Genomic DNA, 25,895 nt, shown 5'->3' on the forward strand with positions numbered 1-25,895 from the left:
ACACACACACACACACACACCCAAACACAGGAAAATGAGCTGATGCTGATGATGGGGAAGCAGTAAGAACTAAAGACATGTCTCAGGGATGACATACTAGGGCAGGTGGAACAAGTTACAATGACTTCACAGTGAAGTAAAATGTAAAGGGGAGAGAGTAGTAGGAACTCATAGGAAAAGAGCCAGCAAAAGTGTTTCAAGGGCTTGTATAAAAGAATTGGAGTCCTATATAGACAAAATTTCAATCTCACAGACTTAAAAATTCTTTCTAAGGGTGAAGTCTTGATCAGCTCACCTAGAGCGATGTGGTAACAACCACCACAATAACATTTGATGTCTACATTGTACCTTTCAGTTTGTAAAGCACTTTCACATATATTATCTTTGTGAATAGACTAGATAAGGAAAATATTTTCTTCTAAGAGGTGATTAAGTAGAAGGTCAGCTATTAAGTGACCTATCTGAAATAACACAGGTCATTAAGTCTGTCAAAAATAGGGGACAGGATCAACAGACCTGGAAATGTTTTTCTAGCCCTATGTTTCTAGGTGTTTTGCTGTTTTTCCCAAAGAGTCTCTTTCTGTTAAGATAAGCAAGGTTTTTCCTGATGGGCACCTTGGCAGTCTTCTTGCATTGCTGACTCAGAGCATTCCCTACATGTATGCCAGAGGTACAGAACTTGGAGATCCCCGGAATACTGAGGTCCCTAAAGAGGGCAGGTCATTTGTGGGTCAGGAAGATGGCAGTGGCCATGGAAGGGGCAGCCTCAGTCCCTGTGATGAGGCTGTGAAGCACTGGCCAGTGGAGACTGCGGGCCTGGAGGCGAACAGATGGCTGTGGCCCAGGCAGTTACTCCTGATATTAACCTTTCTGAGTCTCCACTGTTCATTTCGAAAATGAAACTATTAACAAAATAATTATGCATAAAGAGGCGGGCACAGTGACTGGCTTCTAATTAGCACTTACTTAACACATGGTTATCAAGCAACTGCAGCCCTGGATTAATTTTCTGTATCTCTTCAGCCAAATTAACTGCTGCATTGACTACCCCAAACATTGAAGGTTTAAAGCAAATTTAATTGAATAGTCTTTGGGAGTGATAGCATCTGCAAGCTTCTCTTGTCTAAATCCGCATTTCACATTTTCTCAGCACAGCACATAGAAATTAAACTGCAGAGTGGGTGTGGGGGTGGCCAAATTGTTCTCTTGTTCTTGAATTCCTATCCCCATTCACCTTCCCAAGAAGCCTACAAGAGCTTGTTGCAAGGAAGATTTTGTTGCTTCCGGTGACTAACTGGGGTTTGAGAGAAGCAAGGTGAGGATCTAGGAGGGAGCAAAGTCTCAGGAGACCTCTAATTTTGGAAGCAGGGGTGAGTTACTCATCAGCTTCCTTCTCATTTTGTTTGCTCTGAACTAACCCTGGAAAGAGGCCTGGTGCTGAGTCATGTTTCTTGTTCTCTGTAGAAGAGGGACTGGTATACCTATCCTAACATCCATTCATTCTTGCATTCAAAATTATTTACGGCTTTTCAACTTTGTGTCAACAACTTGTGGTTGTTGGGGACACAATGATGAATAAGACAGACTTAGTCCTTACTCTCAGATAATTCAGTACAGGGGAACATATGCAAATGAAATATGAAATAACAGTTGTTACAATATTACAGACGAATGTAGTCTAATTACTACATGCCAGGCACTGAACCGGATGCTGAGAGTACCACAGTGATCAAAACAAGTATGACCCTGTCCTCCTAGAGCTTACTGCCCTGAGATAACATATAGCAAAGTGATGCATATGTGTAACTATTGTCAAAATACAACCTGTACAAGGCTGTCTTTCTATCAAAAAATAATAAACTTAAGGTCAGGGGCTTTTCTCATGACATTGACTGTTATCCCTTATATACACCCCCCCATACACACACACCCCTCTTAATAAATGTTTGCTAAAATAAAGTCAGATCATAGTTTTTGGTTTTTAGCCTCAAGAAAAAAAGCTGAGACAGAGAGTCAAAGCTATTTTTCGCCACTGCTAAGGGCAAGAACCTTCTCAGACAGTCAAGGGTAGCCAGGGTAGAGGAGAGTGGCAGAGAACAGTGTTGTTAATTACTGCCCCAAAAGCCTGAAGGCATCACCCCAGTCACATCCTCAGAGTCCCTTAAGAAAGGAACTATCCACAGGTGGTTAGATGTGAGTCAGTTCTACATGAGGATTTTGTCTGCCACATACACAAGGACCAAGGGACCCCTAAGATTCTTTTGCTATTGTAAAGCTTTTCACCTTTGAAAAAACATCAGGGAGGATGAAAATAAATGAAACTTCAACAATAACAAAATACAAATGTTTAGATGTTTAACTGATAACCAGCCATCATTAACTCAGGTGCCATACCTCCTATGGTAAGAGCCTGGTAGTCATCATCTAGGGGCCGATTTCACCCCAGGGAACTATATGGTTCACTCCAGAGAACTATCTAGAATTACTTCAGAGACTTTCTGCACAAATCAGAATGTCTAGGTATCACTGTTCAATACTCTGGTTATTTATAATTGGAAAAGGTCTTTGTGGCTTCCTGGGGTGGAGCACTAAGGCTACATCAAAAGTGTAGCTCAGATTATTCAGAAATCTCCCTTGTCCTCAGCCTGACACACTGAGTCTTTAGTTTTGATTTTTTTCACTAAACCAGGCCCTGAAGCGTGAGCAGTAGCAACAACCAGAAGCATTGTAGGTCTTAGCCTCTGTGGTTCAAAACCACTCAGCTGTGCCCCTAGTGATTGCAGACTCAGTTGAATGCAGCACCCTGATATCTCTATCTTTGTATCCTTTGTGGTATCTATGGTCACGCTACAACAGGTAATTAATTATGATTCACTAAATATCTGTTGATTGGATAAATGAAAGATACGTACAGCGATAAAATAGTAATAACAAAATGGAGTGGCATACCTGCCTGTGAATAAAACTTTCAGGGAGCACAGAGATAGATAACTGCGCCAAACCAGAAAGTTACATTTTTACAAGGGCCTTTGAAAACATTCAGTTTAACTTCCACATTTAGGAATAAAGAAACCAAGGACTATAAATTTAAAGTTACTTGCTCAACTCCTTGGCACTCAGTGGACTGAGTGCCAGCCTGTGAACCAAAGTGTCGCTTGTTCAATTCCCAATCAGGGCACGTGCCTGGGTTGTGGGCCAGGTTCCTGATTGGGGACATGCGAGAGGCAACTACACATTGATGTTTCTCTCCCTCTCTCACTCCTTTCTCCTCTCTCTAAAAATAAATAAAATGTTAAAAAAATAAAATAAAGTTACTTGCTCAACATCACAGGGAATGAGAATTGAGTCCTCGAAGCCAGTTTCCAGACTCCGTGATATATTCTCTTTCCAGGAACCCACACACAAATTCACACTACTGACAAAATGCCTTAGTTTTTAATATTCTGCAAAAATTTTAATTCCCAATGTATTAATTATATAGCTGAGAACCAACAATTACTGAGAAGGCTCATGCATCCCTTGGTTACTATGTAAATACAGTCTGTTTATAATTGTCGACATTGTGCTGTACTACAATTGATTTTCTTCATGGTTGCTCAGGAGGCCTTACAGGAAGCTTGGAGTTGCCTCCATATGTCTGGTCACAGCTAGAAAAGAATTTCTTTCAGTATTTCTCTCCCTGCCTTGATTACAACTAAACTCAGAGCTATTCATAATAATGTATATCCCTTGAATTAAGCTTGCCTTCATCTTCCTAGAATTCTTACTTGTCCTAATTTTTAAACCTTATTTCAATGTTTATGATTTATTGTGAACCATTTTAAATCCCCTTTAAAATAGGTTGGATAGAGAAGTAAAACATATCTATAACTCTTTAAGCAGCATACTTTCATCCAGTATTTACACAAAGGTAAGCTCCTCATGTGTTCAGCTGAGAGCTCCAGACCTTCTGTTAAACTGGGAGAGTCCAGGGTTGGAGAGTTAACTCTCAAGAATATGGTTTATCAGCAAATTCAACAAACATTTCAACATACATTGGCTGAACACTTTTTATAAAGCCCATGATTTTGTAAACATCAAAATCAATGGGTATTTCAACTGGGAACTACAACTCAGTAGAAGATGGTTAATCATATAAAACCTTTATTTTTACAGTGACTGGCTGTTTCAAAAAGTTCAAAATTCCAGCTGAGAGGGGAACTGGGATCTAACCAACTACGTAGGGTAAGTTATATTGACATTTTTATGTAAAAAAAATTAGGAATTAAGAATTTAGAGTTTATAATAGAAGGTCAATATGCTTCAAATATAATCCACCAATAGGGTTCTTTTGATCTGTGTACTATTGTACTTTGCTTTTGCTGGGGACTTGGCATCTTGGTAAAAAAGCCATTTACCCAAGACTGAGTCTTCAGAATCACTTTAAAGTGCATGTAACTACATATGCAATCACAACATTTATAAGTTCTAAATAAATACATTTAAAAAAATACATGGTGACCTCCTGGAAGAAAAGCCTGTCTGTGCTTACTTGGCATACTCTTCCTTTTTTTTTTAGTTTAATCTCTATTTTTCTTCCCAATGTCATTCAAGAAACTATTGTCTCAGAGAACAGCAGTCCCCAAACCTTTTGGCACGAGGGATCTGTTTGGTTTCGTGGAAGACAATTTTTTCACAGACCAGGGTAGGAAGGAGGGTTTTGGGATGAGTCAAGTACATTATATTCAAGCTCACCACCTACTGTTCAGCCTAGTTCCTAACAGGCCCAGACTAGTACCCATCCTCAGCCTGGAAGTTGGGGATCCCTGTATGAGAAGATAGGACTGAAGTAACAGTGTTCGACGCTTTTGAAAATATTTATGGCAATTTCCCTTAAAAATATCAATGACTATTGTTTCATTTTCTTTTCAAATTATAAAGAAACTACCAGAACTAAGAAGAAATATTTAAAATGCCCCCAAAATCACCCATTAAAACTTGTCTCTTGGGCTGCTGCTTTGCTAATTTATCACTCAGCATTTCTTCTTTGCACTTTATAACTTAGACAAGCACATTCTATCAAAAGCAAGAATAGTTACAATTAGTTCTTTATTTTATATAAGAAAATAAATAGATAATTATAAACATGCTTCACAAGCATTTGTCTGTGTTCTGTCTGCAAAAAGTCTGAGTATACAGATATATTCTCTACAGTTGAGACCTACCAGAAAAACAAAAACCCAGAGACAGAAATTTATAGCATTAATTATTTTTTTGTTCTAGAATGAAAGTTCATTGTGATAGATAGAATATATTAAGCAATTACACTGAAAATGGAAGTGCCGAGATATATGGCGCTATTGTAGTAGTCCAGTTAAGAGCCCTCTAGAGCAAAGACCAGGCAAAGTGAAGAGAATCATTTTCTTTTAAGACTCCTCTGTGCAAGTGAGGGATAACGAGACAACACAAAGAGCACAGATTCTGAAATGTAAAAGATCTAATCAACAATTATCATTATCTCAGTTAACTTTATTCTCTTTCCATTTTCAAAGGTCCTGTTGGTCATTTATTTGCCAAATGTCTTTTATCAGCGCTTCTCCAATCACCAGACCTTAAAAGTGGTATGAGAAGACCCTCACTCCTGGAGATCATGGGAGTGCCATAGCTTTGGAAATAGATTTTTCCTACAGCAGCAGGACTTCATGAAGGGCTGTAATCCTCAATTAAATGAAGCAAACCCCCTTCACAAATCCTCACTCTATGCCATTTGTGCATTAGCTTGTACTTGCATTCAAAGAGCTGGTTGTAGCTTCTGTAAAATAATTTCTCTATAATTGTTTGTGACGCTGAAGGATAGCCCGTCATTTTCAAAAAGGTAAAGGCATTTCTTCTACTGCAAGAAAGCATACTGCTAGTAGCAATCAGTGTTTTATAATGGGAGTGAGAATACCAGTAAGATTTCAAAGCAGCACCCTAAGAGCCCCAGCTTGTTTGCAATTGGCAGATATCAGCTATTTCAATACGAGCAACAAGCTGTAGTAAATGTAACTAATTATCTCCATCCTGTCTCTACTCAACTTTTCTTACCCCCGGGTGCCTACTCCATCCTCTCGGGGGAAGAAGATAAGGAGATGGATGTGAGCAGGTGCACAGAGCTTTGTGCAGCCACCAGCCCTGAGAGCAATTGGTCAACACCCTTGAAGCCAGTTAAACCTTTAGCAAATGGTTTGCAAACTCTGACAGATGGGTGATTGGTCCCAATTGGGCTGTTCAAGTTCCACATGACTCCAGATAGGAAACTAAAATCTGGGAGTTGGAGGATTACTTCTCTCTAGTACTATCTATTTAATATTTTATGATTTTACTCTATAACTAGTGTCTTCTCTTCATAATGGAAAGCTTGGCATGGTTCTATTTTCTCCACTGGTAGAATGCCACAAAGGGATGACAGTCATGCCATTAGCACTCACCAAGGACTTGAGTGTTTTCATTTTATAACCAACGAAGCAGATGGTTAACTGAAGCTGTTGCAACCATACAGGGACAAGACAGTCTTCAGGCTCATAGCACCTACCTTACAAAGTGAGCCTGTTATTATTGCAGCTCAGTTTTAGTATTTATATTCTTGGAGAGCAACAAAATTACCATTACAGAAATGTTATTTAATGAAACATTTCTGATTTCTAAACATACTTTTAAACTACTTTTTCTATTTCTGACATTTTCCTGAACACTGTAAGGGTCAACCTCATATGAATGATTATGAAACTTTCTTACTAGAATATTTTTCATTGCTCCTATATTGCATTAGAATCCCTCAAATCTGTATTTTCCACTATCTTGCCCTCGCTCTCTATTTCTGCACCTCCATCTTCTCAAACTGTAAATGCTATTTCAGAGCCAATCTTTTAATAAAAGGTTACTCATGTGCTGCATAGCTGTTCTTAAATTCCTTACGCTTTTACTGTCGTAGTCTCTCACCAGGGATTTGAATATGGCTTTTATAACTCCAAGAAGAATACAAATTACTTCTCTGGCATGCACATATATACCCACACTACTTGGTGCTGCAAGAGTGTTCTCCCAATTCAGTTAGAGCGCGGAAGGAGAAAATAGTCATGGGGAAGGATGTGAGGAACAGAATCAAAATTCCTTTGATTCTTTACAATGATTCTCCTGAAGACATCCCCAGGTTCCAGACCTTCTTCCCAGAAGCCAGATTATTTTGGCTTTAAGATGGGGCAGTCCTATCTGTCTGGCTAATGGACAACCAGGTTATAGGCATTTTCCTCTTTCATGGACATACAATGAAAACCAGAAAGTCCTGATGCTATTCTTAAATCCAACATTCTAAATAGCCACCTGAAAAACATTCACATGATACCAAATCATAAGGTGTTTCTCTTTTATCCTTGGTAATCAATTGAAGTTTTTTTTGGCTTGAATATTTTTAATTGTATAAACAAAGAATACAAAGAAAGGCACGTTTGGTAGGAACATGGGATGAAGCCAAATGGAACTAACAATGAACTTTACTTTCTCTTTGTTTGTCCATATGCAGGTGTTTAATAGCTACTATCCTGGGTTGAACTGTGTTCCCACAATTCATATTTTGAAATCCTAACCCCAAGTACCTCAGAATGTGACCCTATTTGAAGATAGGGTCTTTATAGAGTAAATGCAGCTATAATGAGGTCATTAGGGTGAGCCCTAATCTAATATGACTGGTGTCCTTCTAAGAAGGCGACTTTGGACACAGACAGCTGCAGGGAGAATGCCATGTGAATGTGACCTACAAGCCAAAAACAGAGGCTTGGACTTGATCCTTCCATCATAGCCCTCAGAAGGAGTCAACCCGCCACAACTTCGATTTTGGACTTGTTTCCTCCAGAACTGTGAGAAAATAGATTTCTACTGTTTAAACCACCCAGTTTGTGATACTTCATTATAGCAGTCCTAGCTACCTACTTTATTATTTTCCCGGAAATTAAACTTCCAGTTTTTGACAAATTTCAACTGTATATTATTGTTGAAAAAACACATACTTATATCTATTTGATTTTATATTTGATCTCTTAACTTTAGAAAAAAATTTATGCTTCTATTTAAAGGTAACGTTCTGGATTTCACAATAAAATCCACGGTAGTCACAGATGTTGAGAATCCTTGAAAACAACATTTTACAGCTGAATAAACAGAAGCAGGTAGAAGTTAGAGAACTTCTGAATCACCCAGTTAGTTACTGGTAGGGATAGTCACATGTCTCCTAGTCTCCATGATTTTTGACTGCAGCACACAGCCACCCTTGGATTTTAGCCATTAATTACATATTATTAAAATGTCACGTTAAATCTGTTGAATGTCAGGTTAGTATAAGAATAAGCAGAAACTTAGGTCACAAAAGAGTTTACCCCACTGAAACAGTTTTCTAAAATTCCTGACATATCTTCTTAATCAGACTACTGATAATTTCACTGCTACACGGTAGATACAACTGTATACCGTTTTGAGATAAGCACAACAAATGGAAAACTGCAATATCGCAGTCTGTCCATGGAACGATTAAGATTTTCATTTCAAATCTGCACATTTAAGCAGAGAAAAATGTTCAAAGGACTACTTACTTAATTTGGTAATCCTCAGTGGTTTTCACAAGTTATACCTAAATACTCAGGTGGTTTTCAAATACAATTATTTTATTGTTTTAATTTGTTACTTATCACAAAGCTAATTATTTCTTTATAAACCTTCTCTGTTTCTTTTCTCTTCCAATTATTTTCTTTGATACTGATTTTATTGAGATTAGGGGAAACATGGTAGGAATCTTGAAATGGCTGATGCAGAAGAGAATTTTTGACTCTACTACCCTAAGGGGTAGAACTAAGATGGCTTAGTTAAAATTGCAATTAAATAGACTTCAACTTAAAACAAAGAAACCCTTTAAAAACAGGTTTGCTGTGATAGAATTAGCTACTGCAGAATATCTTTTAAGGGTTAGTCACTGGTGATATTCTATGCATTAGACCACTTGGAGGCTTTGTTATAAGAATTTGGGCAATGATTATAACATACTAAATGGACGTTATGTGCTTTTCATCCTAAAAGTCTGTGGTTCTGTGAACTAAGTAGTAACATCACAGAATTAGTTCTTCCCTTCTGCCAACCAAAGGCTTATTCCTTCATACTCTTGACACCCTTTGTGCTTGGTATATCTATGTAATTTATTTTCACACATTTAGAATATACAGGATGAAACATTAGTCACAGCTCATATATGTCAAGTTAAAGGTAGGGCTGAAGTAAAATTCTCATTTATTAGTACAAACTCATCTACCTGTTACCGTATTGGGTGAGAACAACAATCTTGTATAATCAAGAAAAAATAAAATTATTTTAACAGTCATATTAGTACTTGGAATTTTCTAAAGAGCTAAAAATAATTAGCACACTATGAGAAAATCAAATACTAACCTCCTTCATTTTTTCCAACTCATTCTGCAAAGCTTGCTTTGCAATCTCAACTTCTATAAGCTGCTGCCTCAGTCTCTCATTTTCATCTTCTGTTGTGGTTCTCTTTTCTTCCACATTTTCCAATTCATGGTGAAGTCTCACAGATACATCTTTCGCAACCTAATTAAAGTGTGTATAACAATAAAACATAATTAAAGACAACAATATATATGGGCTAAAGTTTTACTCAATTACAAGCCAATACTTAGTATTTACCATATAGTAAGCATTATTCCAGATGCTTTACATATAAGCCATTCACATACATAAACCATTTAACCCTCACAACAATCCTAAGAAACAGGTATGATTATTATTTCTATTTTATAGATGGAAAAACTGAATGTCAGAGATGTGAAATAATATGCTCAAGGTCATACAGCTAACAAGTGGCCAGGTCTTCTGGCTCCTGACTCTGTTCCCTTAACCTTTATACTATGCTATGGTAATAAGTGTTCAACTGTGCTTTTTCATGTAGAGAGATTTCACAGATCTTCTCTAATTCTATGAGGTACATATTTCTATGATCACCTATTTTAAAGACTAGAAAGTGATGTTTTCTCAAGTGGGGTGAGGGGCATGAATTTTGATCTTGTACTTCCAAGTACTTTGTTTTAGGAACCACTTTAGTCCTTGAGATTAAGTTTAAAAAAATAAGAATAAATAACAGTGTGCATTTTTGCTGCCTGTTGTGAGATTAACCTGGACATTTTAGGGTTTGGAAAAGTGGAGCAGTCTTGTATAGTGGCTCAAGACACAGGCTGTGTGTTTAGACTGGGTGGGGAGTTAGCCTGGCTACCTACCAGCTGACGTACAGGGCTGGATGGAGGCTGGGCACTTAACCCCAGTAATAGCTCCATTTCAAGCACCTGTTAAATGCTACAATTAATAATCCTTATTTTACAGGGCTTTTTTTTCTTGCAAAATATATAATAACATAATTCATGTAACAATGCTTGCCACAGTCTCCAGTGTTTAGTGAGTACTAAACAAAGGTTAAAAAAAGAAAAAAAGAAATAATACCCCAACTTTCATAAAATGTTTTCTGCTTTCTTTAAAACACATATAACGTAATTACATTCGATTGTTCTACCTTCAAGTTAAATACAATTAAAATTATATATTTTTGGTTGTCCAAGGCCATGAAGATAACACCTGACTTAGAGTCAAACTGAATTAAACAGACCATACCTGTTTAAAAATGCATTTCAAAGTTGTAATTTCTCTCCTGGGGGAGATTCTTAACAACCAACTTCGCATTAAAAAAAAAAGACCATAAAGTGTTTCTTTTATTTACTTTACTCTCCAAAAGCGTTGTATATTGGATAGTTTTCCTTTCAGGAAGTTATGGAAGTGGTAAACCAGGAAGGACTCCTGTAAGATATGGGGCAGGTACTTGCAGGGAGAGATCTCAATATCTGTCATCCCAGTGCTGTTCCTATTCAGGGCTTCAACAGCCCTGGAGGAGTCCTTCATCGCACTGCTCTGCAGTGCCTGATCTCACGCGGCCTTCACTTGGAAGGCAGATTCTAGAGGCCTCAATGTAGCCAGAGCCTGTGCTCTGCCACGCCCTTGTTTCCGCCAGGGAGGGAGGTGCCCTGTTCCCACTACCTCTGTTAGAGCCACAGTTACTCCCAGGAGGGCCCCAAGAGCTTGTTCTCTATAAGGCCTGACACACTTACTCTTAGATCCACCTGCCTGTTCTCCTTCTTCCAGGGCTGATATTTGTAGTCAGAGCTGCGAAACTCCACGTCCCTAAAGCTCTTTGCCAGTCACCATTGGTCAAGAGCAAAGAGCCCTTGACCAGAGCCCCCACCTCGCCTCCCCGCCTCCACCGCGCTGCAGACCTTGAGGTCCTGCTCCAGGCTGCGCAGAAGCTCTCCGTCGATTTCGCCGGTCTGCGCGTAGCGGAGCCTTTTGCGCTCGGCTTTGCGGAGGCGGTACTGCAGGATCCGGCAGTTTTTGTTGGCTCTCTCCAACTCGTGGCGCATTTCCTGCAGTTGACAGGCATCTTCCTCGAAGAAAGTGTCCCTCATCTCATCCATCTCGGTCCTTAGCTCGTCGATCTCGTTCTGGCGCGACAGGTCGCGGGTTAAAATTAGCCTCGCCTCCCACCCCTCGGACATACACCGTGTACACCCCATCCCAACTCCAAATTCTCAGCTTTATTACCCCTCTCCAGGAGGCTGGCGTGACACGAAGAAACTAGAAAAAATGGGCCGTCTTCAGGCCTTCTCTCGCTCTCCTACTCTATCTAGCTCTCTGCATGAAAATGCGGGGCAATGAACAGATTTGGATTTACATTAAAATCTAACGCTACCAATCTCAGGCTGTTTTAAAGCCGGAAAAGGCCTAGAAACCCCCTCCCCTCATTTCCTGTTTTCCTCCCTCTTTAGGGCTCCCTAACAGGTTAGCAGCCTCTCACCGCCCGGACACGCCCTAGTCCCCCGAGGCCCAAACCTCCCCTCCCCCCCCCCTCACTTTGAGAGTCTCGTTTTCCTCTCGAAGCTTCTCCATCTCCTCCTGCATTTCTTCTTGCTCCTGGAACTGCTGCGGGTGCGGCTGCGAAGAAGGGGGCGCCACCGCCTGCATGCCCCCGCCAGCTGCGCCGCCCTCTGCGCTCTGCGGGGGGCCCTCCGCTGCCGCCGCCATCGGGAAGGAGGAAGGGACTGCAAGAGACGCGCCTATGGCAGGGCCGCCAGAGACCGGGGAGCTGCGGCTGCTGCCACTGCCGCCGTTCTTGGTGTGGGTGTGAGCCGCGGCCGCAGCGGCTGCCGCCCGCTCTTTCTTGAGATGGAACTGGATGAGCTCAGACTGCAGACATCCTTCCTTCCAGTAGCTCCCTCCCCCACTGCTGCTGCCCCCCACCACGCCACTTCCGGAGTTCCTACTGCTGGGGCCTGGGGTTCTGGCCGCGGAGGAGGGTGGAGAAGAGGTGGCCCCCTCCCCGCCGCTGCCACCCCTGGGCTGAGCGCGTCCGCCTTTCCCTCGCCAGCCCCTGGGCGGCGGCGGAACGCCCCCCTCCCCTTCCCCGGCTCCTCCTCCTTCTCCAACCCCTCCGCCTCCTTCCCCGAGTGGAGGGGGTTCCCCGAGTTTAGAGGACACTGGCTCTAGCTCCCGGGGCAGCTCCTCCGTCGGGACAGGCCTCCTGCCGCCCACCGAGGCCAGGGTCGCCGCGGGGGCCGCTTCAGCACCAGCCGCGGGCTGGACAGCTCCCGGCACGGCCCCTTTGGGAGCCAGGGGCGCCGCCTTCTCCGTCCCACCTCCACTTCCTCGGGTGCCGGCCGGAGGCGGCCCGCGCCCCCCGGTCTTGTTGCCTTGCTGCTGCTGCTGCTGTTGCTGCTGCTGCTGCTGCTGCTGCTGCAGCTGCAACTGCTGCTGCCGGACAGAATTGAGTTTAGTGCCTGCCCCCACCGGGGACCGAGTAGCAGCGGTGGTCAGTCGGACCGAATTGTCCCGCAGTCTGGCGGGGGACTGAGCACGCTGCTGCTTTCTGCTGCTGCCCTCTGGGTGCAGGCGAGCCTCAGTGGCAGCGTTCGCGGCGGAAGCTGCGGCTGTGGCAGGGGCAGCGCCCCCGGTCGGTGGCTGACTCATGGCTGTCTAAGAAGGATCTGATCTACCGGATGCAATTTAGAATGGTCCATCACCAGGTCATTCTCTTCCCTCCTCACTGCCACCACATTTCCTTTCTAGTCTGGAACAGAAAGAAATAAAAACAAACAAAAAAGCGTACAGCATGTCTGCATTGGTACAGAGCAAAGGGTGATTTTGCTATGCAAGAAAAGCCCTAAAAAATTATGAGATTTGGAAGGCGCTTAAGAGAAGCCTTGACTGGAGAAAGATGCGGAATTGTCAATTCTCGTTTTGCCGGGGGAGGCGCTATTTCCAACCCACTCCACCTCAGTAAAATGATGTGACAGCAGCTGAACCTAACATTCCCAAGGGTGAGACATGGAGTCAGAAAAGAATTGAATGGATAGAAGATCTTAAAAAAAAAAAAAGAAAAGAAAAGAAAAAGAAAAAAGTATAAGATCAAGAAGAAGCCTCAGACGTAAAGGAGATATTTGCATGCTAGAGTTGTCAATACCCTGATTTTTCAACTAGAGTTTTTATCACCTCAAATCTAGAATTTAAAGTATAGTTTAGTGGAGAGAGTTTTATTTAATTAATATTCTCAGTGTCAGATACAGAAAAAGCGTTATGAGGGAGGTTCCTGAAGAAAATTTTCTATGGATAAATGGCACTTTTCTCAAACAGCTCTAACACTTATTGTTATTCTTAGTTGGAGGAATGCACCCAATTTCCTTTAGACTAGGACTAAATATATATATTTATCAACTTCCGTTTCAAGAAAATGGCATTAGCAATCATCTATATAGTTTAGTCATTAGGAACTCTAAAGGGGTTTTTCTTTTTTAAGCTTTGGGAAATAATTTTTAAAAATACTTTTAGAAAGTTTATTGATGGTTCTGCACAATTTCTTAAATTATAGGTGATGACTTTTTCTACACATACCCAAATTTCATAGTTCTTGTTATTTATTTTGGTTTTAAGTGTGATTGCTAACATAAAATATTTTTATTTTTAAGCATTTTCTCAAATGATATAAGCAAAGTTATGTTTTTTAAAATGCCCAGTCCTTCCTATGGAGCCAAACTCTGAGACAGAATGACCCTGCACCCAGAAGGCTGCTGCATCTTGATTCTGCACCCAGAAAGCTTGTACATCCTAAGTCATGGTGATAAGACCAATTTCTATTTTGTATTTTTTTCATAGACAAAGCCATCACTGGCATTTAAAATCTGGAAAATAGCAAGCCATTGCCTCCTGGGTTCTCCACCATAATCCAGCTAGCTTGTCATCTAGTCAATTAGGTGCCTTTTCCTTAGAACTATAATTTCTCTCTAAAGCACTAAAAGGGGCATGACTAGGCAGAAAGTTCTGCTTTTTAAAAAATCCTCCTATTGGGAGATGAGATGCTTGCCAGTTACCCTACTAACATTATTCCTGTAATTGTCTATTTTGAATATTATAACTAAATCAACGTGCAGCGATGCCTCATTTTATTAAAAAATATTACTGGAGGGCTCCTTCCACATCCCCTTTCTCTTCGCGGCATCCCTTTCCAAGTAAATTTGAAAAATAATAGTGAACAAAGAAGATAATTAGGGGAGAAAAACAAAGTTGTTTATCAACTTATTTTCTACGTGTTCTCCTGGAGCCACATGCTCCTAGAATGTCTGGACCACTTCATCCCTGTGGGTCACATAACGTGATCACCCAAACAAGTTATTTTGCCAATGAGACCTTCTTTTTGTTTTGAATTAAACAGAATCACTCCGGCGCTGAGAGCTACCAGAGAACGCTTAAAATTTGGTTCCCAGAGAGCTAGCTCTAACCCAGGAGAAAGATAGGCTTCCACAATCAAGGGTACCTGACTGCTGTCACGTGGTTCTCCCAAAGTGGCAAGATACTGTGCCTCTTGAAGGTTTCCTCTGTGGAAATCGTCAACCAGGCACCCCTGATCGGCCCAAACCAACATTTTAAATCTCCAATTTCATCTGTCCATTAACCTACCCCAGCTTTCATCCCCCGTCCCTTTAGAAATTCGGAAGAACTGCTCACTTCTCTGCGGAGGCGATGTTTCGAAGTTGATGCAAATCAATAGCGTTTTCCTTCTGATGTTCCGAAGACCCCAGGGTTTATTGTGTCTTTCAGAGACGAGGAAAGTTTAACTTCGTAGCATTATATTCGACTCTCTGACTGAGCACGACTTTGGGCCCATTAGCACCAGTTCCACACCCACTGGATTTCTCCAGACAATGGCGTTAACGTGCAGACTCGGTGGCCCCAGCGCGGGTTACTTCCTGGCGCTCGGCTGCTGGGCTAGGGCTGCTTGCTGCTCGGAGCCGGCGACCACGGGAGGTACCACGCCGTGCCAGACGCTCCCCGGGAAGTGCACTGATATTCATGAGCTGACCTCACCGGACTGGGCAGGGGAGGAGGCGGGATTGCAAGGGAGGAAAGGGTAGAAGTAACCAAAGAGAGGCTACTTTCTAAAGGAAAGAGAAGGCGGGGAGGGGGAAAGGGGTGAGGGATGGCAAGAAGACAAAAAGGCCAAAGCCACGCCCGGGATGGAAGATCGGTGGCCGAGCTCAAAGTCCTTCCTGCGCTCCTGTATCCCGTCCTTGGCAGATGATTCCAAAACCGCTCGAAATCGGTCGCACTGGTTTTCTGCAAAGCTTTGTCCTGGGTTCGATCAATCTCCATCAATTTTTCACTTGAGCTTCTTTCACAGGCAGACGGATGCGAACAGCCTTCCGGGCGTGACTAAGGTCTCCTGATGCAGCTGCGAGGTGCTGGCAGGCGGCTGCTGGGAGTTCTCTTTGTTCGCTCACTTTAATTCTCAATCGAGCTTTCCACGCGGTGCACGGTCCCCACCCCCAACACGGGCGGAGTCAGCAGCCGTCGTTTCCATGAGTAGATATTGTCAGACCCAAGGTCCCACAGACAAAGGGTTCTGCAGATGTCACGACTAATTTAGTGCAAACCGACTAAATATTGGTTTGCAGAGATCGTTTACAGACAGGTTTGTTCTCGGTACATTTTCTTCTCTATTAAGTTCTAATTTCCACTATGAATACAGGACCAATTGCTAGGAACCATACTCTGTATAATAATGCATGTGAGTAACAGGATTCACCAAGAGTGTATTTATATGATATGAGTTTAAGGAATTGGGGAGATGGTTCAGAATAGGTGCCTTTAAGATGTACACTGATCCATTATGTTCCACAGTAATATAATTTTAAAAACTGGCTGGAAAATTCTCTTCTCTCCCAGTTTTATTTTATTTCGGGGAAACATGAAGGTCTCCTTCTACCTCTAAGGATTTCTTAATGAACTTAAAGATGGGACTAAAATAAACACTGCATTCGAAAGGGTTTTAATTAAATTTTTCTTACAGTAATATTGTGGTTTTGTATCTAAAAGGAGGTTAATGTCTTGAAATAATAATTGTTTATGCTAACGTGAATTTTAATGTAATATTTTATTTACCAAGTGTAACATTTTGGATTAAAATGAAATTGAAACAATTTAGGAGTAGTTTGCATACAAGCAATATTATTACAGCAAAATCAAAAAGATGTTCAAGCCCTGGTGAATCGTATCTCCAGAAATATATCAGACAAGTATAGTATCATAGCAAAATCATTCATGTATTCATCTGCTCCAAAACAGATAAGTACCTAGTTTATGCCTGGCACTGTCCAAGGTGCTGCTTATGCAAAGATTAAATTAAGACATAATCCCTGTTCTGGGAATGTTCAAATCTAGTGATGAGGATTAGAATAATGCCTATATAACCCTTCAGATACTTTTGGATGGTAGGATTGTGATATCTGTGACATCCATAATAGCTCAAACCTTGACTAGCATAAGAAAAATAGGGGAATTAAAAGGAAAGTAAAATGTAATCACAATTTATTTAGAATTTATATTGTGCAATTTGTCATTACATAGCCAAATTTGAGTTGTGTTTTTCTTAAGAAATGCCAAGATCCACAAACATCATTCAACCAAAATAGGTAAAAATGGATAAAAATATTTTATATTAGTTTTTAAAAATAAAATAATACTATGAACATAGTCTAAGAACACAAAACATACCTAGCTCTGCTTCTCTAAGAACTTGTACACTGTTCAGGTATCTATGTTTCAAGTTTCTCTTGAGATAGCATTTATTTTAACATAATTAGTAACTTTAAAAATAAAACCAAGAATTGATTACTATATAGTCAATGTACTTAAATGTGTATATTAATAATTTAGTATGCAGTTTCAAGGTTGAACACTAGAAAACCAGAATAAGTATGCTTCTTTATTCAAGTAAATATGCTACAAGAAGAACTTTTGAAGTGGAAATTTATCTTGCTTATTCATTTATTTGCTGAAATTATATGTCTCCAATTAAGCAGACCTCAGAGATGATAGTTCAGTCATTTGCCAGAATTCAGAAAGGCATTATTTTTTACTGTGTTTTAGAAGTAGACAGGCAATGACCTTTTAATGTCTGCAATAATGGATCTTCCACTTTGTAACACAGTAAGATGTGGCTCTTCAATGAAGAAGAAGGCTAAAGTCTCAAATTAAAAGTCCTTAAAAAACATAGCTTAAAAACCTACCTTTTTATTCTCATGACTCCCATATAGTTAACTGTATCTTTATCTACATTGCTTTACAGTTTGCAAGGCCCTTTCACTTTTTATGTTCAAAATACTATGAAGTAGATACTGTCTACTCCACTTAAAACATGGAGTAGCTATGTTAATTAGACCTCGAACTGTATCTTTTCTTCCATTAAATGTTTTTTAATATTCTTCCCATGTTCCTCTTTTTCAGGCCATGACTTAAAAATATGTATTTATAATCCTGATTTTGTGTCTCTGTACTAGTCCGCTCATCTCAGTTGTGCACTGAGATAAAAACTATCACCTCAAACTCCATAGGAAATTTTTCTCTCTCCTCCAACTGATACTGATTTTTTTTTCAATGAAGATAAACAATATATTCCATGTTTTTCTTTTAGTGACATCATCATTTGATATACTTTCCCACTGAACATTGGTTTCTTCATTCCTTAATCTTTTTCTTTCTCTTCTATAGTCATTAAAAAAAATAATCCCTAGATTTAGCTTTTCTATTTCTTGTGTAATCACTATAAAACTCATACCTTCATAATTCTATGTTTAGACTACTGCAAATTCTTACTATATTAGATAAATTATTTCTGTCAAATCCACATTATCAAATGCTGCCAGTTTATGCCTTTATTAAACCAAAATTTCTTCCTGTCACTCTGCTTACAGTCACTGCATTATTTTCAAACTCTTCTTCCTAGACTTCAAGAAACTGCTCTGTCCCCATCCTAAACCAAAATTTGTTCCCTAGTACTTCTTTGTCACACATACTGCCTGTCCTAGTTAGATTCATTGTCTTTTTCCCCGTAAGCATGTGGGTCTTGTTCAGTTTGTATGCTTTTCCTCATGCCACTTTTTAATATTTAGCGTGTCCTTCCTTTCTTGTCCAAAAGCTACCCATTTTCTAAGGCTTAAGTTTCAAATCCTTTTGCCATATGAATTTAGGGAAATTAAACTTTTTGAGTCTCACTTTTTTTCCATTCACTCATTTATTCATTTATCTGTACATTTAATATATATTGTTGAATTTATGTTATTAATAGTACCTAACTTCTGTGATTATTGTCATAAAATAGTGATGGTAATTCTTATTACAGTGCATGAGACATGCAGTAATCATAACAAATAATAAATGATAATTACTATGTTCCCAGCATTATAAACTGTCAATAAATGTTAGCTATCATTGTCATTATTCATGTTTTAGGACCATTATTACATTAATTTCATCAAATTCTACATTTCCTGCATTGCTACAGAACTAATAAATAATGTCACACTGTTAGAAACACTTGGTTAGTCTTGGATTATTTTATAATTGTTCACTCAGATGTTAATAGCTTCAAGTAATAATCTTGCTTCTCTCATTACTTCCAACAGGTAGTTAGACACACAGAGGCTGGTCAGTCTAGGAGCTGGATGTTCAGTAGACTTTTAGTGACAGAGAAAAACTTATGTTTTTAGATTCATCTTCTGTTTTCTGAGAGTAATTTAGTTTGGATATGTGCCCATTGTCTTGACCTTCATTTACATATGTATGCAGTCACAAGCCACATTTGTTCTCCGGGTTGCATTTTGGGTAATGATTTATGAATCATAGACACCTTGGGTTGTAAACACCATGATTCATCTTTTTTTTTTCTCAAAGCAGGCTACCCAAACCATATTATACAATGGGTTTAGCCTAATTTCAGGCATCTCAATAAAGTCCATTCTACAGTCTCTTAAAGTACATATACACATGTTGTAACTTAACATTATAACAAAAACTAATGTCCAGCCAATGTCTAGTCACTCATTATAGTCAAAGTACTGTTGGATGTCTGATTTCAACCCAGCCCATTTTCAATCATTTTAATTTTAGTGGATATTTTTTTACAAGTCTGGTAGATATTATGTAAATGTTGTGCTCATTTAACATTACTATTAAATTTCCTCAAATAACACTAGTGCCATAATTTAGAATCATCAAAATTTTATATCAGTGCTTTAATAATTCTTTATTTTACCTACTCTAAATTCTCCATCATCCTTGATTAAACTGCTCTAATCTGAGTACAGCAGGTAATTCTCATTGTGCCAGGTCAACAAGGATGGCACCCTAAGTTACTCTACACTTCACTTGGAAATTTTAATACAGGCTTTTCATTTCTAGTACCTACTTTTCCTCCCCCATGCTATCTGAAAATATCATCTAAAGGTCCTAAGCATAAATTAGTCAAAGATCTAATTAACTGTAGATAGATCTTTTTATATGTAGTTTTTTATATTATTATATACTGAATATTTGTTAAGTAAACTGAAAAGTTTAAGTTTTACATTTAATTGATATAGTTAAAGGAAAAAAGTAAAATGGTGCTAAATTTTATATTATAATATTTTGTTTCTGTTGTTCTTAAATATCAGTGAGATTTTAATTTCATGTCTAGTCACTATAGTTTTGGATATTAAGATATGCTGTTAAAGATCAGAGTACTCTTTTCTCTGACAGGATTCTAGACTACTTTTACTTCATTTTTTACCCAATGATATTTATTGTATGTAAGTGTTCACCCAGGCACACTCAATTTAGAGTAATTTGAAGTGGGTTTATTTACAATAAGACTATTTATGAAATATAGATCAGATGTAGGAGAAACCATAATGAATACTTCAATAACCTGGGGTTAACTAAAAAAGAACACCTGTCATCACACTTTGTTAAAAAGAAGACACTCCATAGTATTAATAGCTGTGAGTACAGAGTGGTCATTGCAACACAGAAAAAGAGATTTATGTAGAGCATGCCACATTGAAAACAGTGATTTTCTACTGTGTGATATGATCATTTGAAGGGGATCTCACTTTCCTCCCTGCTTTTGGTCTCTTGGAATTCTCCATTGATTAATTCAATTATTTCTAGAGGCCTACGAAGATATTTGATGTGATCCACTCAGACCAACCTTCTGACTGGAAAGCAGATTTGAAAGAATTGAAGGTAAGGTATTCAGCACAGTAAGTTACAATATTATCAGTAACTCAAATAATTTAAAAATTACTATGTTCCACACAAACTCATATCTTTCATGTATGGTGGTGATCTTAAAATTTCTCATTTCATAAATGCATATGTTTTGATTTGTTTTTCTGATAGTAGTAATGAATTTTCTCTGGGTGTTTTAAATGGTATTGCATATTAATCAATTGAAGGGACTATTAATTTTATAGTATTAATTTTACTTCTACATTAATATTATATATTTTTAAAATTTAATTGTTTTCATCACCCTTTATGTCCTCTATACGCTCTTCCACCTACACCCACCACCTTACCCCAAAATATAGTATACTTTTATTTAATTATATTGTCTTTCTGAATCTCAATAATTATATGTTTTCCCAGGTGGTTTATATGTACTTTGTGAGATTCATTCATAGGTATTCGATATTTTTATGCTATTGTTAAAGCATATGTTTTAATTTTTTGTTGTTAGTGTATTGAATGGCAATAAAGTTCTGTAAAATGATCTTATATGCATACAACTTGTTGTATTCTTCTGTCATTTCCAATATTTTCTGCAGGATAATTTTTAAGTAGATAATTACATCATGTGAAAATAATAATATTTATTTCTTCCTTTCTAGTCCTTTTGCCTTAAGTTTATTTTTCTTGTCTTATGATATTGGCTAAGACCTCTGGTAAAATATTGAATAGAAATAGTGGTAATCGATATTACTAAATGAAAACTTCCTTATTTTAATATAGTATATACTCAAAAATTAGCCATACCAAGCAGCCTATTTAATGATTCATTTTAAAATACTATTTAAAATTATAAGAGAACCAAGACATGGGAAACTGCTATCACTATTTTTATTCAATTTTGTAGTGGAGGTTCTACAGTAAAACAATAAAAGAAAAATAAGTTTAAAGATTACAATGGAAGAACAATGCTCACTGTTTTAGATGACATGATTATTGAATTATTGACCTCCTGAAATTCTAAAGACTGCAGATAAATTATCAACACTAGAGTTAGGAAATTTTTCTCTGTAACAAAAGGATCAACTTACAATGCATATTATTATACTTGTAACAGAAAATATCACATAACTAAATACGCAGTATTATACCTACAAAATATGTGTGCCAATAAATCTATAAGAAATGTATAATACTTTTTTTAAGAAAATGAAAACTCTTATTCAGAAGTTAAATAAGGCATCAGTCAATTGAGACAGATGTTAACAAATGTCAATAGGAAGACTCAGCATCTTAAACATGTAAAGTTTTCCTAATTAGTTAATATGAAATTAATAGTTAATTGATAGTTCAAAGAATACCAACAAAATATTAATATCCAGAATATTTCAAAGTATTCTTACATATCAATGAGAAAAAGATTAATAGCTTAATAGGAGAAAGATAGTCAAGACACCAGTAAGCTAACATTGAAGAACAAACCTAAACAGCCCCATAAATTTAGGAAATATACTCAAGCATATTAGTAAAACAAAGGAAATACAAATAAATATACTTAGAGTACTATATCATGCCAACCTTATTTTTAAAATCTTAAAAGTTTGATAAAACTAAACATGGAGTTGGATATGGAGCAATAGAAATCTTACATATGGCTGGTAGGATTATAAATTGGTACAATCATTCAGAGAAACAGTGTAATGTTATGCAGAAATCTTGAAGGAAAGCAGTTTCTATAACATGAGGAAAAGGTTGAAATTCCTAAATCTTTTTTTCATTGACTATTTTAAATTTCTCTTTAAAATAAAAAATATAAAAGACTTTTGGATTTCCTTTATAAAAGAAGAATATAAAATTGTTACACAAAATACATAAAAGTGTTTCTTTGAGCAAGAAAAGTTTAACATGCACGAAATCTATTCATAAAACTAATAATTTTATGTATTTTGATCTAGCCAAAGCGGGTGTGAACCAATTTTCTTCACTTGAATTATTTGTTCTTTGTTGTGGTTTTTGCTTTTTTTCTTTTCCATAAAAAAGGTCTAAGAAAAAATATGGCAATTTACATTATTATGATAATCTTGAATCTTGCTTAAGCAACTAAAGACTGCCTGACTCAAAGTAAAAACATCAGCATTATACAACAATTTTTTTCATTGTGTTTTGTCAATCTCAGCACTGTTAAAAGGCAAAGACTTTATACTATGAATGCCATTGATGGCCTGGGATAAGCTGGAGAATATTTGTTTAAAATACACACACCACAATGTATAGATGTGAAGTGTGAAAAACAAAATCATCAAAGCAAAAAACTGTAGATATTTGCAGATAAAATGCCAGGAGAAGACAGAACTAGCCTAACAGCAGGCTTTAATGGTAAATAAAAATATGGTACTTTTATCTGTGATAGTGTTTCTGTACACTGTTATTTTTAAATCTTTACCAAAAAAGTGATAGTGGTTTAAATTTAAAGTATTTCAGAGGAAATTAAAATAACATGCAGTGCCAGATAAAAGGGGATATGCGTTTGACTAATTCTCTTGAACAGTTAGTGGGTTCCTATTTTGGGCTGCGAAATATACATATATTCCAAAAGGAAGAAGTTTTCTACCTTTGGGGACACTTCTTTACCCTCTCACACTCCTTGTTCAAAAACCTTTTCATGTTAAGACATTTTATATTCTTTAGGTATATTTTTATAAGTTTTTCACAATACTTAGTGTTTTTAAAATTCAAAGTACAATAAATAAGATTAAGCTCCTGCTTTCAAGTTTACATTATGGAGTATAACTAATGAATACTTCCAAGAAAACAACAACGTAAGTGCACTAGTACTGATTTTATGAAGGAGCTGAAACTTACTGGAGAGGCATTTATTTAGGGAAAGCACCGTGGAATGGTCAAACCCACACTGGCCTTGAAAGAACTGCGGGTTTGACCCACTTACTGGATTCCCTTGGCAGACAGTGATCTCTTTTCATTTTAATTCTGATGTTTCATTTTTTTCTATTAGTGCTTAAATCTCAACCATGAAATGGTGACTCTACACAGTTATATCCCTCCTGTGTCTTTGTACTTATTTACTATTCACAAAAATTTGCATATTTGAGTTACAGCGTTATATTATCACAAACGCATGTGTTATTTTTCTCATAGATTGTTAGAAATGTGTCAGGTCACAACTTCCCTATTTTTATATCCTTCCCAGTTTCTAGCACAGGGCTTTGCAAATTATGAGTGCTTCATAAATGTTCTTAATTGAATGAGACTGGTGTGGTTGGAAGGGGACTAAACAAGGGTCATGAGAGATATAGATGAAGGCAAGGAAGGAGGCCAAAGTGAAAGACATAGCTTCCTTTGAGGACTGGTTGGGTATCTTTAGCAGTTTTCTAATATCAGTTAATAGAAAGCCCATTTTTCTCAGTTATTTAATTCAAAATCCTTGACTTGTCTTTTTCTTCTTATACAGCACTTGAAGCAATTAGGTAGTCTGGTTATCCCTAAATATAAAATAAATTCAGAATAGACTCACCCTTCTCACTGCAGTCTACAGGAAAATCATCCCCTACATGAAAGGATCGCCCTGCTTCTACCCTTGTGCTCTTTCTTATGTAAGTAATGTCCACGTGGTGACCAGAGCAATCTTTTCCATTGTAAGCCAGAACATATATTACCTTAAAATGGCTTGTTCCATCCCTGGCCGGATAGCTCAATTGGTTGGAGCATCGTCTTGCACACCAAAAGGTTGTGTTTGATATCCAGTCAGGGTGCATACCTAGGGTATTGGTTTGATCCCTAGTTGGGACATGTGCAAGAGGCAACCAATTAATGTCTCTCTCACATCGATGTTTCTCTCTCTCTTTCTCTCTGCAATAAACATATCCTCTGGTGAGGATTTTAAAAAATGGCTTGGTTCCCCTTTCAGAACAAAGATCAAGTACTCTGTATGACTCACAAAACCCTACATGATCTGGTTCCCTCACTCTGCCCTGCTCTCTTCTCCCTGCCCCCTTTCACACTGGACACCTTGATGCTCATAAATCATGATTTTTGAAGCATCTATTTCCCTTAATTTAAGAATGTTCTTCTCCAAAATAGTCCTTTGCTTCATCTCCACACCTACTCTGGTCTTTTTCCAAATGTCACCTCTCTAACTATCCAAATATTCTGACTATACAAATTTGTGCCCATTCAATAATCTCTGTGGTTCCCTTCTGTGCTTTTTGTTTTTCTTTACAGCAGTTATTTGCATCTAACGTATTCTGTTAATGGATTTGTTTCCTGTTGGCCTCCCCACTCTAGGATGGCAACTCCAAGATCGTAGAGCTTTAGTTTTATTTCTGCTTTCCTCTCTCGTTGCTTTATCTCTTGGATCCAGGAGAGAGGACCTTAAAAAGCACTAAAAAATGTATTTACTTGAATAAATGAATGAATGCAGAAATGCACAAGTAAATTAGAAAGAATTCCTGCAGGTTTCAAATGACAAAACAGGGTTTTCCTTTGAAATGAAAAGTGACAGAGGTACACCATGGATCTTGAGGTAGGGAAGAGAGGTTACCTGAAGTAAGAGAGAGGATATATTTTAGGAAGACAAAGAAAGCAAGAAATTGCTATAATTCTATCTGAGGTCATTGGAATCTTTTTAAAGAAAATAGTAATGGGACAAAAAGTGAACTGGCTGAATTAAATTTGGTGAATGGAGGGAAGTGACATTTCATAGACACTCCCAATACTGTGATCTTAGAGAACTGGACCCTAGAGGGTCACTCCTGAAAATGAAATAGTGAGAAATTAAGCTTGTTTAGAGGAGATGGTGGCAGGGCTATGGCTTGTTGATAGTTTCTTTTAATCGTGATTGCAACAATGTAGAAAACGATAAATGAAAATAAAATGTTTATAGTTATAAGTCTGTTTTCAAACTACATTTGACTTTTTGTATTGTATATTGTTCTTTCACACATCCAATAGCTGTAATTTGACCTGCATAGTAATCAGCATAGGAGTGTTCTTTACTGCTTTAAACTCATTTAGGGTATATTCCTGCTGGGTTTAAAATAGTCACAAAAGTAGTAGATAAGTACCCAGGTTCTCTCTGGTCCTAACTCCCTAGTAGTATCTGCATTTCAGGACTCTGCTTTCGTAGATAGTACATTGACACAATGGATTTTAAGAGTCTACATTTTCTTACTGAGACAGAGAGAGAGCAAGAAAGAGGAAAAGGGAGAAAAAGAGAGGGAGAGAGA

General features: G+C 38.2%; 1 protein-coding gene across 1 annotated transcript in view; it reads right to left on the minus strand.

The window, feature by feature from the left end:
- Positions 1-13,177, minus strand: part of MTCL3 (MTCL family member 3) — a 47,327-nt gene extending 34,150 nt beyond the window's left edge. Inside the window, exons 1-3 of the mRNA XM_090279825.1 lie at positions 11,971-13,177; positions 11,337-11,561; positions 9,451-9,609 (exon numbers count right to left, since the gene is read on the minus strand). Coding sequence (XP_090135951.1) covers positions 9,451-9,609; positions 11,337-11,561; positions 11,971-13,083 — 1,497 coding nt within the window. The 5' untranslated portion in view covers positions 13,084-13,177. The remainder of the gene's footprint in view (positions 1-9,450; positions 9,610-11,336; positions 11,562-11,970) is intronic.
- Between the last annotated feature and the right edge of the window lie 12,718 nt (positions 13,178-25,895).

This window comes from Furipterus horrens, unplaced genomic scaffold (assembly GCF_987537825.1).
Source record: "Furipterus horrens unplaced genomic scaffold, mFurHor1.1.pri manual_scaffold_6, whole genome shotgun sequence".
Taxonomy (NCBI): domain Eukaryota; kingdom Metazoa; phylum Chordata; class Mammalia; order Chiroptera; family Furipteridae; genus Furipterus; species Furipterus horrens.